Raw genomic sequence first — 15,229 nt, forward strand, 5'->3', positions numbered from 1 at the left:
ATGTTGTTCATGTTGAATGGTTTTTCAGTTCTCCGACGTTACTTCGGAGTGAATTTGTTTAAACCAGTTATTGGCTTTCCTCCTTCTTGCTTTTGCACTAAAACTGGTGAGCCAGTGATCCCACTGGGGGTGTATAGCCAGAAGGGGAGGGGCCTTACACTTTTTAGTGTAATTGCTTTGTGTGGCCTCCGGAGGCAGTGCTATACACCCAATCGTCTGGGTCTCCCAATAGGAGCTAGAAGAAAAGGAATTTACGGTAAGTAACAAAATTCCCTTCTTTTATTTTTATATGTCCGTTTGATTTGTGTGTGCATTCTATATGTCTGTGTGTGAGTGCAATATGTGTGCGTCTTTTATGTCTGTGAGTGTGATATGCGTGTGTTTACTCTCTGCTCCGCTTCCTCTTCCTGTCATAATGACATCACTTCCCTGCAAACCGCAGGCAGTGATGAACATTATATCCCGAAACCGCGAAATACCACAGGGAATAACGCAGGAAAACGCAATGAACCGCACAGAATTTGCTCCCTACATTATTCCCTGCGGGATTTCCCGATTACATTGCAGTCAATGGAGTGAAATGCCGCAGCGACGTGCGGAAAAGAAGTGACATGCAATTGTTTTTGTTGCGGGAATCCCGCAGCAAAACATACAGCTGTCAAAATCCGCATAGTGCGCACATTTTTTTTTCCCATAGGATTTGCTGGTGAATCACTGCAGAGATGTTATGAACATAACATGCAGCAAAACCGCAGGAAATCCGCGGCAAAAAACGGCAAGTGCGCACAGGGTCTTTAACACTATAACTACTGGACTCGTGACACCTATATAGAAATACATGGTGCAAAGTAGTCAAAATGACTACCTCAGTAGTTCTAGTGTTAAACTACCTGGTCACTGCACTGAAAGCCCGGCTAACGCAAGGCAATGATTTCAGTTATAGAGTAGTGGCTGGCGCATCTTCAGACGTCCCTCCGTATACAGTGAGCGGTGGCTGTAACCACCCCCGGCACGGACAGTCGGCTTAGCAGTGAATCAGTACAAGCTGTCAGTCATCGCGCTTACAGCTATCTCTTACTACTTGACTGACACTGCTCTGGCCGCACCTCTGTGACAGAAACCCGAGGCTGCTGGAAGGAATAAAGCTCATTTTCCCCTCACCCATGACAGCACCACATGAGAGAGGGATCCGCCCAGCGAGGACAGGAAACCATTCTGAAATAAAAGGGCGGTACCTCTCCCCTTCGTCAGTTGGTTTCCTGTCCTTGAAGGGGGACCCTGATTCTGGAATATGGCGTGTGGATGAAACAAGTCGCCTACCTACCCAGCCCCGTCCGGTGTCTGTAAGAGCAGGGTGAGTCCAGTAGCACCGTTCTTCGGAGCTGGAAGCGCCGTCCACCTGCCCTTGGGGGTCCTGTGTCCATGCGGGGGCGTGCGGCAGGAGCCGTTCCTGGGATCCTGGACCGCCGCTCCATCCTCCCCCACCCTGCGCTCCCTGCTGCCTAGGACTTCCGGGTGCATGGCTGCGCGGCAGACACACTGGGATATGGAGACGGGCCTGCGTGACGTCACCGGAAGAAGATGGCGGCGCCCATGCAGCGCTGACATGCATGCTGGCTAACTAACAGGATAATGGCGTCTCCTGTCCGTGCACCAAGGGGAGCGTGGGACGACAGGGAGGAGCCTCTCTTGGGACCGGAAGGCGGAGGATCGGATTGAACCTTGCACTTCTTACAATGTCGGGTGCTTGTGCCTGCACTCTGACATGGATACTGATGAGCAGCAGCACACTCCGGTGTGTCGTCAGCAGAGCTGTAAAAATGGTGGTCACTTTAGGCCAGACGGACCGTGTCAGCCAGGAATGCAGATCCTCTCGCGGCTCTACAGCTCCTGACAGACCTGTGGATGTTCCGAAGCAGCCTTCCAAACCGGTACCCTTGATATCCTATGGTTGTGAATGATCTTCATGAATGTCACCTTACTCATAGGTCCTTTGTGGTTTCTTCCCGCTTTTGTCTTGCCTCATTGGCCCCTAAAAATGTTGACATCCAAAAAGAAGCATAAAGAGTGCCCCTATGCAGGGAACCCCTCTCGGATCAGTTGCAAAATATGTTGTGTGAGGCATGTATACGTCGCACAATTGCGGAAGAATCTCCAGGAATCTCAGCAGACCTCTGTTCGGTTATCCGCTCGAAGGTACAAGATTCCATGAAGGCTTTCTTGAAACGAAAGAAGTCAAAACCAGTTGACTCTGACTCTCCATCCTCATCTTCATCCAGTGCTTCTTCAGACTCAGACTCCTCATCCTCAGATAGCGATATGGGAGGCAGGCTGTGCTTCTCCATTGATGATGTAGGGACACTGGTCAAGTCGGTCAGGGCAACTATGGTGTTGACAGAGGAGAAATCCTCTAGATCCCTGGAGGATGTTATGTTTGGAGGATTGGAGGAATGGAAGAAGCGTACCTTTCTGGTCAACAACAAGATTGAGGCACTTATTCAGGAGTGGAAGAGTCCAGACAAAGCAGGTTCTCTCCCCTCCTCCTCAAAGCGAAAATATCACTTTAATGAGGACAAAACAGCCTTCTGGGATAAAGCACCACGGATCGATTCTGCAGTCGCAAAGTCCTCTCGACGAGGAGGCATCCCCTTGGAAGACTCGGAAACATTTAAAAATCCCCTGGACAAAAAAGCAGATGTCTGTCTTAAACGCTTATGGGAAACATCGACTGGGATATTGAAGCCGACTATAGCAAATACCTGCACAGCCCGTTCCTTAATGGTCTGGCTCCAACAGGTTGCGGATCAGTTACGGAATAACACCTCCCGAGAACAGATCCTCCCTAGATTTCCACTTCTGCAAGGAGCAGATGCTTTTGTAGCTGATTCCTCAGCGGATATTATCAGACTCTGAGCACGCTCAGCGGGATTATCCAATCAAGCCATACGGGCATTGTGGTTGAAGGGTTGCCCAGGAGACCTGCAATCCAAACACAAATTGTGTGCGGTACCCTGTGACGGTCAACTACTTTTTGGAAAATAGCTAGACGATGCATTAGACAAAGCATCCGATAGCAATATGTCCTTCCCAAGGTTCTACTCTGGATCGTCTAGTTCCTTTCGGAGGCAGGGGTTCTCCAGGGGCAAACCCCCGTATAATCGGCGGTGGGAGCCCAGACCCAAATGGGAATCAGGCTTCATGTTCTGGGGGTGCCGCCGCCTCCTCGAAGAAATCTTCCCAGTGATGCCAGGCTGCCGGTCGGAGGACGCCTTTCTCATTTTCTGGAGCCGTGGGAAAGCATTTCCTCCAACGCCTACGTTCGATCCATTATCAAAGATGGTCTACAGTTACAATTTCTCCTTCAGCCACCACAGCATTTCGTCATCACTCCTCTTCGGAGGTCAATGAAAGAACAAGCTCTGGAATCGGAGGTCCTGCTATTGATAGGAAAGAAAGTCCTGTGCGAGGTACCACTTGCAGAAAGAGGAAGGGGGTTCTATTCCCCTCTTTTTCTCGTAGGAAAACTGGACGGTTGCTTCCGAACAATAATAAACCTCAGACGTTTCAACCAGTTTTTACAGTATTTCCCGTTCAAGATGGAGTCTGTTCAGTCGGCAATAAAGCTGCTGTTTCACAACTGTTATATGGCGGTAATAAACTTAAAGGATGCCTATTACCATGTCCCTATACATCCACGTTTTCAACAGTTTCTGCGAGTAGCCCTTTCCATCATCAGCAAACTGTCATTGTCAGTTTCGAGCCCTCCCCTTCAGGCTCTCTGTCGCCCCCAGAATTTTTACGAAAATAGTGGCAGAGATGTCTGCTCATTTACGAATTCAGAATGTTCTGCTGGTTCTTTACCTGGACGACTTCCTGGTGATTGGGAACTCCACACAGCAATGTACAGCACATCTACAGTTTCTTCAAATGACTGTGCAAAAGCTGGGTTGGATGGTGAATTACGACAAGTCCCAGTTGTACCCAGTTATGACTCAATCGTTCCTCGATCTCACACTCAACTCTGAGCGTCATCGGTGCTTTTTACCAGCAGAAAAGATTCAGAGGGTTTCAGCATTGGCCCTGTGGGCGATCCACCATCCCAGGATGTCTCTGAGGAAAGCCATGTCCTTGCTGGGTACTCTGACATCATGCTTCCCGGCAGTTCTGTGGGGTCAGGTCCACTCAAGAGCTCTCCAATGGCAGGTTCTGTATGCCCAGAATACATTAAACAGTTATTTGGAAGGGGTCGTCGCCCTATCCTTGGAGCAATAGTTTCCTCCTCTGGTGGACGTCGGTGGACAACTTGTCTATAGGTGTTCCCTGGCTCCCTCGGGACCGGAGGGTGGTCACTACCGATGCCAGCCAGTCAGGCTGGGGAGCTCACCTTCATGAACACATATCTCAGGGATGGTGGTAACCACAGGAAGCGGCACAACCCTCGAATCTCCGAGAACTGTGGGCAGTGGAGTGAGCACTGAGGCCTTTCTTCCTCACCTCTGAGGGCATCATGTTCGTATCATGTCAGACAATCAGTCCACAGTCTCGTATATAAACCACCAAGGGGGCACAAGATCCCCATCCCTAATGCAGATGTCTTACAGAATGTTTCTCGGGGCAGAGCAACATCTTCTCTCCCTCTCAGCTCTTCACATCAAAGGTCATCTCAATATCACAGCAGATTACCTCAGTCGCCATCAACTGCGACAAGGAGAATGGTCCTTGAACCCTTGGATCTTTCTGCAGATGGGTCTTTCTGTGGTATGCCCCATAGTCACTATTTGCTACCAAACTGAACAAGCGGTTAGTGCAGTTCTGTTCACTAAACCCATCGGACCTGCCCTTCGCCGTAGACGCACTACAGGTTCCATGGACCTTCAAACTGGCTTATGCCTTTCCCCCAATTATCATGCTGCCGACAGTTCTGCAAAAAATCAGGGAGGACCGGGTGAGGGTCCTTCTTATCGCCCCCTTCGGGCCCAAGAGACCGTGGTTTTCTCTCCTGAGGGCAATGTCGGTCACGGATCTCTGGATTCTGCCGGAAGTTCCGGACCTTTTAGTGTAGGGACCAGTATTCCATGCACAAGCGAAGGGGTTCCATTTGACAGCTTGGAATTTGAAAGGTTACTGTTGAGGAGCAAAGGGTTTTCCCCTGACCTAATCTCTACATTGTTAAAGAGTCTTAAACCAGTTACCACCAGAATCTACGGGAGAGTGTGTCAAAAATTCCTGACGTTCTAATAGTTCCCTGGGTACAGAGGTCCCTATTGAGTGCATTTTAGAATTCCTACAAAAGGGGTTTGACCTGGGGCTAGCTGTGAACACGCTCAAAGTTCAGGTCTCTGCTTTAGGGGCTCTCCCTGAAGTTGCTGACTCTTAAAACGATATTGCTAGTCGCATTAACCTAAGCGCGGAGGATCAGTGATTTACAGGCCTTATCAGTTGTGCAGCCTTAAGGTGGTGTCACACACAGCGACGACAACGACGTCGCTGCTACGTCACCATTTTCTGTGACGTTGCAGCGACGTCGCTGTGTGTGACATCCAGCAACGAGCTGGCCCCTGCTGTGAGGTCGCCGCTCGTTGCTGAATGTCCAGCTTCATTTTTTGGTCGTCGCTCTCCCGCTGTGACGCACAGATCGCTGTGTGTGACAGCGAGAGAGCGACGAAATGAAGCGAGCAGGGAGCAGGAGCCGGCATCTGGCAGCTGCGGTAAGCTGTAACCAAGGTAAACATCGGGTAACCAAGGTGGTTACCCGATATTTACCTTCGTTACCAGCCTCCGCCGCTCTCACGCTGCCAGCGCCGACTCCTGCTCTCTGCACATGTAGCTGCAGTACACATCGTGTAATTAACCCGATGTGTACTGTAGCTAGGAGAGCAAGGAGCCAGCGCTAAGCAGTGTGCGCGGCTCCTGCTCTCTGCACATGTAGCTGCAGTACACATCGTGTAATTAACCCGATGTGTACTGTAGCTAGGAGAGCAAGGAGCCAGCGCTAAGCAGTGTGCGCGGCTCCTGCTCTCTGCACATGTAGCTGCAGTACACATCGTGTAATTAGCCCGATGTGTACTGTAGCTAGGAGAGCAAGGAGCCAGCGCTAAGCAGTGTGGGCGGCTCCCTGCTCTCTGCACTGTGACATGTAGCTGCAGTACACATCGGGTTAATTAACCCGATGTGTACTGTAGCTAGGACAGCAGGGAGCCAGCGCTCAGTGTGCGCGGCTCCCTGCTCTCTGCACATCTTGCAGCACAGCGACGCGTGTCGTTATGATCGCTGCTTCGACTGCTGTGTTTGACAGCTAAGCAGCGATCATAACAGTGACTTACAAGGTCGCTGCTACGTCACAGAAAATGGTGACGTAACAGCGACGTCGTTGTCGCTGTCATTTAGTGTGACCCCAGCTTTACACTCAGGTCCTTGATGATAGTCATATTACGGCCAGACCCAGCATATCTCCCAAAGGTCACGTCTCATTTTCATAGGACACAAGAGATAGTTCTGTCCTCCTTCTGCAGCCACCCCACTAGTGCAGGGGAATGTAGATTTCACATCATGGATGTGCGGAGGGCCCTCCTTCAGTATATATCGGAGACACGGGCAGTGAGGAAAACACAATCATTATTCATCTCCTTTCAGGGTAGTACAAAGGGTCTGGTGGTGTCAAAGGGCACTATTGCTAGGTGGATTAGGGAGGCTATTACTTTAGCCTACGCCTCTAGTGGGACGCCCTTTCCCGAGAACATTAAGGGCCCATTCCACAAGAGCGGTGTCGACCTCCTGGGCTGAACGTGCGCAGGTATCTATTGAACAAATTTGTAGGGCCGCTACCTGGTCATCACAGTCTACTTTTTTCCAGCACGATCTGTTGGATCTATCCTCCTCGGCTGATCTTTTGTTTGGTAGAAGGGTGCTTGAAGCGGTGGTCCCTCCCTAAATAAGTGTTTCTCTGGGAATCTCTCACGTGGTGCTGTCATGGGTGAGGTGAAAACACCAGGTTTACTTATCAGTAGCCATTTTTTCCAGAACCCATGACAGCACCCATATAATCCATCCCTTTCTCATCCTTGGTGTACACTTCTGGGTGTGCTTGTGTGTGTTTAGTGGGTGGTGGAGTAAGTTCTAACGATTGTTGGAGGTCCTCTCATTTCTCGGTAATCAACTGATGAAGGGGAGAGGTACTGCCCTTTTGTTTCAGAATGGTTTCCTGTCCTCGCTGGGCGGATCCCTCTCTCACATGGTGGTGTCATGGGTTCTGGAAAAACCGGCTACCGGTAAGTAACCGTGGTGTTTCCTCCCTGTAGCTTGGCTTTCTGTGCAGCGACCCAGGCAGTTTTAGAACACTAGTAACCTTCAGATTAACCCTATAAGTGTTTTTTGTTTTTTTTTGTTTACATGACTGGTTCCCTTTAAAAATACTTAACCCTTTATTTTTGCACTATGATAGCACATTCTAATGTATCCATCCATAAAACGTTTATCCTCTTAAACGTGCGGACCCACAAAAGAAAGCACCCTGAAAGGGTTAATAAGTTAAATGTACTCCAGAATGGTGCCATTTACAAATACAGCTAGTAATTGACAGTTTGCCAGTATATCTGTGCACACAGAAATGACTGTCTATCACTGCGCAGGACCGCTGCCTTGACTGGTGAGCCCAGATTGAGAACGCATCACAATGACTACAGTACACGTTGTACTAAATCTATATTGTGTTGGCCATAAATTGCTCGCGGTTTTCAAGCTGTTAGGGTCCCTTTAATAGTTTAAATAGATATAGCGTTTGATGTGGTTCCTTTGAAGAAAGTCCCATCCATTATAAACTGCTACATTCATTATGACTGACTACTTCAGTGAGTATAAGTGGAGAGAAAATGAGCTGAATTGCAAATCTTTGAAGGGAATCGTTTACCAGAAATACACATTTAGCCACTTTCACACCTTGTCATGTATGTTCATCAGCATCAAGGTGGAGCCCGCCACATACAGGGCGTGTGCCAGCTATGTTATACAGCCAGCATCTGCCTCTAACAGCAGTAACCAAAGCTGTTTAACCATGTAGACGCCATTGTCAATCATTGATAGCGGAATTGAAATGGTTCCTTTACGGGTACAAGTGCCTATCCTAGCCCCACTCCACACCACGACTACAGAAGGGGGTAGTCTGATGCCATGGTAGCTGTATGCCTAAGGAAAGTCCCCGGCACTGCTGTCCTGGTCTTTGATATCACAGGCTGGATTCATAGAAGATTAGTGAAGTTTATATAAACTATATATAAATTTGGTATTCTATATAATCTGACTGTCTTGACGAATTATTTGGTCTGATAATATCTACTGCACAGTGAAGGCACTAAAAACGCCCCCAAAAAACTGTATTTGGGTATTTTTTCACCATTTCACCCCAGTTGGACTTTTTTTCAGTGAACTAAATGATGTGATTCAAAACTAAAGCATGTCCTTATATAACTCTGTTGGTGCAGAAAGAAAAAGGTAATGCTCTTTCTACCTACAAAGTAAGGCAAAATCAAAAGCATCTGGTACAAAGTGGGTTAAAGGTATATTGCCATCACTTAATGACTGGTATGGGCCAGACTTTGAATTAGCAGCTGATCCTGAGAAAGTACAGAGAAAATCCTGTTACTCTGTATGAACTGGGTCACAGGGGTCATGATGAATTGAAACTGTGAATATGGCCTCATTCAGATGGAAGTGATGGGGACCATTCTTTCACATATGAAAACTAATCAGTTTCCGTAGGGCTTTGGATCAGATTTTCATTTTTGTTTGGTCAGTATTATAGTTAACATTTTCTCATATGGGGAAAAAAAAAAGTACAGTAAATTCCAAAGCGTCTTTTAACTGGTGCAATATTAAAGGGGTTGCCTGCTACTCAGACAACCCCTTCTCAATCCCTATATTTTCCTCATTAAGATAAGACTTCTAATCCCCTCCGGTGCCGTTCCAGCTACATCCACAATGGCTCTCCTGTGGATCACATAATATTGTTCAGCCAATCATTGGCTGCATCACTCTCCCTTCCTTCAGACGAATCCCATCCAGAGGAAGTGAGCGTTGCTGCTCTCTAACGTCCATTGGATGCATTTGATTACTCCAAAGGCAGGGAAAAGGAAGCAGCCACTGGTTGAATAACATCATGTGATCTGCAGCTGGAAAGGCACCGGAGGGGAGTATAAGTCTTTATTTTTTTTTTTTTTGACTGGGGGAAAACCTAGATATTGAGAAGGGGTGGTTCAAGTAGTAGACCTCACTCATGACAATATGAGCTGTCCTTGATTTTTCACAGACCCATAGACTGTATGGATAATTTTTGATCTGTGATTTACATCAAAACTGACTTGTCTCTGTGATCTTTTGTAGAATGACAGACCAACATGAGAACAGCACCATAGATATCATGCATGTTCTTAGAAAACACAGAATAGATGCATGAAAAATCTGGAGAAGAACACTGACGTCTGAATGAAGCATTTTATGCGACCTCACGTCCCTCGTGTTGGTCAGAATATGATGCCATATATTCTTGATATTTCAAAACTTTGTGAGGAAATTCATTTCATGGTGCCCCTATGATGGTGACAGACAATCTGACTTCAGGACCATGTGTGCTATATATGCCTGTAGTGTAGTGTTATAAAATGTTCACTATTGGTTGAAGCACAAGTAAGCCAGGAGTCCTCTCAATAATCAGACAATGAGTGTCCTCCTGTACAGTAATTGGGACTCCCAGCTCACTTCTAAGAACACACGGCGAGTAAAACGGAGCGAGTGGAATGCAATAAAAAAATTGCATTCTACTCGGACCAATGTTACTCTATGAGGCTGCTCCCATGAGCTTTTTTTTTTTCTCTGTTTTCTCGGTCCAATTAAGGCTATCACAGCATGCTGCGGATGGAATCCCATTAGTTTTCTCTCTCACCCATACAAGTCTATGGGTACGAGAGAAACTTCACACTGCACCGGAGTGCTGTGTAATATATGCATCCGCTGAAAATGGAGGAGATGGGGAGATTAGTCCTTCCCTCTCCTCCGCAGCGCCCGCCCTGTCCTCCGCAGCTGTGCTGTGATCGCAGGATCGCATCACAGTAGCATGACACTCGGCTTACACTCCAGCAGAGCGGGAGCCCGAGAGTCATATGCGATGCACTTGCAGTAGTGCTCGTGTGGTCCCAGCCTAATACAACTAATGATGTGGAAAATTAATAAACTTACACTACAGGCACGTATAGCAGACACCCTGCTGAAAGTCACTATCTTGAGGCCAGCATAAAGGTGGTGAAAGATTCCCATTAAAGGGGTTTTAAAGCCAAACGTCTTGACATATCAATAGCATATGGCCTCACATCCTTACCAACTACGATGGATTGGATGGATGAATGGATAGATGCTTATTCATAGTTTGATGCACAATGACCCCCTGGCACCCAATATATACATAGTAATGGTTTTGCTGTACTGTCTGAGGATAGGCTGGCAATCCAGAGGTCAGACACATACCATTTTATTGCTGATCATCTTCATATTTTTTGGCCGCCTAACACTGTTATTATGGTTGCCCTGTGATTGTAACTGTGTTTTTAATTATGTCAATATGTTATCCCATTTTATCGGTAGTGAAAAATGCCGTGCACCTGCCTGGTGTGATCGCATTCTCTGGAAAGGCAGACATGTGACACAGCTGGATTATAAAAGTGTCATGTCTCTAAAGACCAGTGACCATAAACCAGTCAGCTCTGTCTTTAAAATCGGGGTAAGTAGGAGACTGAATGGCGAACATGGTGCCCTCGCTCTATTGAAGCCTTGTAGTTACAGAAGCGGACAAACAGAGCTGTGAATTCCACCTATTGGACACTGTTGTGTTCTGTGGATTTACTAAAAAGGTATCAAGTGGGGGAAACCCCCATAGCCAATAAGTATATTAAATATTAGAGACTTTGCTGCGTCCAAAGTCAAGATAAGGCTAAGGTTTATAAAGTACGTGTGTGTGTGTGTGTGTGTGATATAGACAGATATATATGCACATCTCATATACATCCACACACAAACATATATATACAGTCATATGAAAAAGTTTGGGCACCCCTATTAATGTTAACCTTTTTTCTTTATAACAATATGGGTTTTTGCAACAGCTATTTCAGTTTCATTTATCTAATAACTGATGGACTGAGTAATATTTCTGGATTGAAATGAGGTTTATTGTACGAACGAAAATGTGCAATCCGCATTTAAACAAAATTTGACCGTTGCAAAAGTATGGGAACCTCAACATAAAAGTGACATTTAATATTTTGTAGATCCTGCTTTTGCAAAAATAGCAGCCTCTAGTCGCTTCCTGTAGCTTTTAATGAGTTCCTGGGTCCTCGATGAAGGTATATTTGACCATTCCTGTTTACAAAACATTTCCAGTTCAGTAAGTTTGATGGTCGCCGAGCATGGACAGCACGCTTCAAATCATCCCACAGATTTTCAATGATATTCAGGTCTGGGGACAAGGATGGCCATTCCAGAACATTGTAATTGTTCCTCTGCATGAATGCCTGAGTAGATTTGGAGCGGTGTTTTGGATCGTTGTCTTGCTGAAATATCCATCCCCTGCGTAACTTCAACTTCGTCACTGATTCTTGCACATTATTGTCAAGAATTTGCTGATACTGAGTTGAATCCATGCGACCCTCAACTTTAACTAGATTCCCGGTGCCGGCATTGGCCACACAGCCCCAAAGCATGATGGAACCTCCACCAAATATGACTGTGGGTAGCAAGTGCTTTTCTTGGAATGCCGTGTTTTTTTGCCTCCATGCATAACGCCTTTTTGTATGACCAAACAACTCAATCTTTGTTTCATCAGTCCACAGGACCTTCTTCCAAAATGTAACTGGCTTGTCCAAATGTGCTTTTGCATACCTCAGGTGACTGTTTGTGGCGTGCTTGCAGAAACTGCTTTTTTCGCATCCCTCTCCCATACAGCTTCTCCTTGTGCAACGTGCGCTGTATTGTTGACCGATGCACATTGACACCATCTGCAGCAAGATGAAACTGCAGGTCTTTGGAGGTGGTCTGTGGATTGTCCTTGACTGTTCTTACCATTCTTCTTCTCTGCCTTTCTGATATTTTTCTTGGCCTGCCACTTCTGGGCTTAACAAGAACTGTACCTGTGTTCTTCCATTTCCTTACTATGTTCCTCACAGTGGAAACTGACAGTTTAAATCTCTGAGACAATTTTTTGTATCCTTCCCCGGAACAACTATGTTGAATAATCTTTGTTTTCAGATCATTTGAGAGTTGTTTTGAGGCGCCCATGATGCCACTCTTCATAGGAAATTCAAATAGGAGAACAACTTGCAAGTGGCCACCTTAAATACCTTTTCTCATGATTGGATACACCTGCCTATGAAGTTCAAAGCTCAATGAGGTTACAAAACCAATTTAGTGCTTTAGTAAGTCAGTAAAAAGTAGTTAGGAGTGTTCAAATCAAGAAATTGATAAGGGTGCCCATACTTTTGCATCGGTCAAATTTTGTTTAAATGCAGGCTGCACATTTTCTGTTAGTACAATAAACCTCATTTCAATCCAGAAATATTACTCAGTCCATCAGTTATTAGATATATGAAACTGAAATAGCTGTTGCAAAACCCCAAATTGTTATAAAGAAAAAAGGTTAACATTAATAGGGGTGCCCAAACTTTTTCATATGACTATATATATATATATCTATCGCTCTCTATCTATCTATCATCACTATGGATAAACCTACCGTATGTATTTTTATTTACAGATTAAGAGTAGATGAACATAATGTTTGACCTTTTTTATCTGTGCAGGTAAAAGTGGTTAATGAAGAGCTATATAGAAAAACGTTTGACGAAATTGTCCGCTCCTTGGACAAGATGGAAAATGACTGCATTCCTTCAGCTACTTTATCTCAGCGAGAGGTATATTTGTCAAGGATAATGGGGTTTTTTTGTATTTTTTTACAACTGTGGTAGATTTGTCTTGGATTTGCCTATCAAACCATGCAAAAAAATCAAAGACAACGATGCCATTGTCTGGTCCCTAAATGCTGTAACAAACCAAATGTCTAGAGAGCAAGGGAATGGGGGCAGAACAACAGGATTACACAGGGGCCATTAAGAAGCTTTGGTTGCTATTGACTGCAGCATCCAAGGGATTAAATGGCTAGTATTGGCATTATACCTGACCACTGCTGTTACAGCAGGTGCTTACCTAGGTATAGCAACAGCACTCCTGCTACTGATGTTGTACCCATAAGATTATTATACATTGTGCACAATTATTGGACAAGTGAGTACTTTGACCATATCGTCACCTTTGTGCAGATTTGCCAACTCCAGGCTGGATAAACTTGAATGCTTATTGCATGAAGTATATCAGGTGATGTTTGTGTGATGAGGAAGGGTGCGGCCTAGGGATATCAACACCTTTTATCAATGCAGAATTATTAGGGCAGCTTATTTTCCTCAGTCACAGTGGGCCAAATAAGAAATGTAACTGTCTCTGCAGAGTCACAAACAAAGTCTTGCAAAGGGATGCAGCACTCTTAGGCTATGTGCCCACGCTGCGGAAAATGCGCGGATTTTGCCGCGGATTTCTCGCGGAAAAGCCGCGGATTTTCCAGAAATCTGCAGCACAGCTACTCCCCAGCCATTTCTAAGGCATTTGGGAAATGCTGTGCCCACGCTGCGGATTTTTCCGCAGCGGAAATCGTGCGGATTTTCGTGCGGAAAAATCTGCAGCGTGTCAATTATTGTTGCGGATTTCTCCGCAGGGTCCCATATACTTACCTGCCTCACCGGAGTCACTTTCTCCGTCCGGTGTACAGGAGCGCGGTGAATCCAGGTACAGGAAGGAAGAGGTGGGCGGAGCCTGCACGAGCTCCGGTCATGTGACAGCCGGAGCTAGTTCAGGCCCGCCCACCTTCTCCTGCAGACGCTGAGAGAGTGACCCGGCTGCCGGAAAGCGAGGTGCTGCATGATGGAGGTAAGTATGAACTCCCCGATCACTCAGCACTTGTTCTGCATTGAGGATGCAGTGCCCAAGGCATGTTACTGTATCCTCAATGCAGAATGCCTGCACCATATGCGCAGGACATTCCACAGCATGGAAACAGACAAAAGTTGTGGAGCTGTTTCCTGGGAGCTCCTGCGGAATGTCTTGCGGATATATCCCAGGACACTGTCCCCGTGGGCACATAGCCTTAAAATGGTAAGATATTGGATTAATTACAGAAACATCAAGTTTTGTTGCAAATAGTCAACACAATCACAAAAAGTGTTGAGAAAAAAAGACACGTTAACCCAAAGATTTGAGAAGAATCAAACGTGAAGTGACCAGGAACCCATTATCCCCCAGTGCTGTCATATTCCAGAACTGCAACCTGCCTGGAGGGCCCTGAAGTACAAGATGTGTAGTGTTTAGAGACATGGCCAAGGCAAGGAAAGATGAAGCGAACAGTGAACAAGATACAAGTTGAAACAATTGTTGATAGCCTTAGCCCACATCATTGCACAAATACACATGATAATAATATACTTCATCCAATAAGCATTAGGTTTATACAGCTTGGAGCTAGAAAATATAGAGAGAAATGAAGATGTGGTCAAAATACTAACCTAATAATTGTGCACAGCATGGACAAGGAGCAGATCTAATATGGACCCGCCTGTTTTGTTGGGAAATTACAATACTAATTGTCTGATTGCAGCCTCACACAGTAACAGAAAGGTATGTCTCTTGTAATTCAGGGATGAAAAACTAGAGTAGAAAACAAAATCTCGCTGCTGTTGGAAGAAGTTAATATGGCCGCGCACCTAAGATGGCTGTCTAATTACTGTGTGACTGATAGATATAAATGTACATATGCATCTGCTTTACTAAAACTAATAGAACTGAAGCTATTTACTTTTTCAGATGCAGCATTAAAGGGATTGTCCACTATTTGGTCAGCTTCTTATTAAATGCTTGAGTTCCCCGAGGAAAATGAGAAAAAGCTTATACTTTCCTCACGCCCTGGTGCCTTTCCAGCAATGTGTGCGTGCACAAGCCTCTCTGCTTCAGTCTTCACTATTTTTTGTCAGCGTAGACGTCTACTCTCATAAAATATTGAGGAGTAGCATCCGATCAGCTACCACTGATTGGCTGTAGCGCTCACAAGACATAAGTGTCACATTAGCACTTGGAGACACAACATTGC

General features: G+C 45.8%; 1 protein-coding gene across 5 annotated transcripts in view; it reads left to right on the forward strand.

Moving 5' to 3' along the window:
- INPP5B (inositol polyphosphate-5-phosphatase B) overlaps window positions 1–15,229 on the forward strand; it is a 207,234-nt gene that overhangs the window by 176,561 nt on the left and 15,444 nt on the right. For all 5 annotated transcript variants that reach the window (XM_075336058.1, XM_075336059.1, XM_075336061.1 and 2 more), the window contains 2 exons: window positions 10,630–10,765; window positions 12,840–12,950. In XM_075336058.1, the coding sequence (XP_075192173.1) occupies window positions 10,630–10,765; window positions 12,840–12,950 (247 nt within the window). The remainder of the gene's footprint in view (window positions 1–10,629; window positions 10,766–12,839; window positions 12,951–15,229) is intronic.

The sequence above is a fragment of the Anomaloglossus baeobatrachus genome, chromosome 2 (genome assembly GCF_048569485.1).
Source record: "Anomaloglossus baeobatrachus isolate aAnoBae1 chromosome 2, aAnoBae1.hap1, whole genome shotgun sequence".
Classification (NCBI taxonomy): domain Eukaryota; kingdom Metazoa; phylum Chordata; class Amphibia; order Anura; family Aromobatidae; genus Anomaloglossus; species Anomaloglossus baeobatrachus.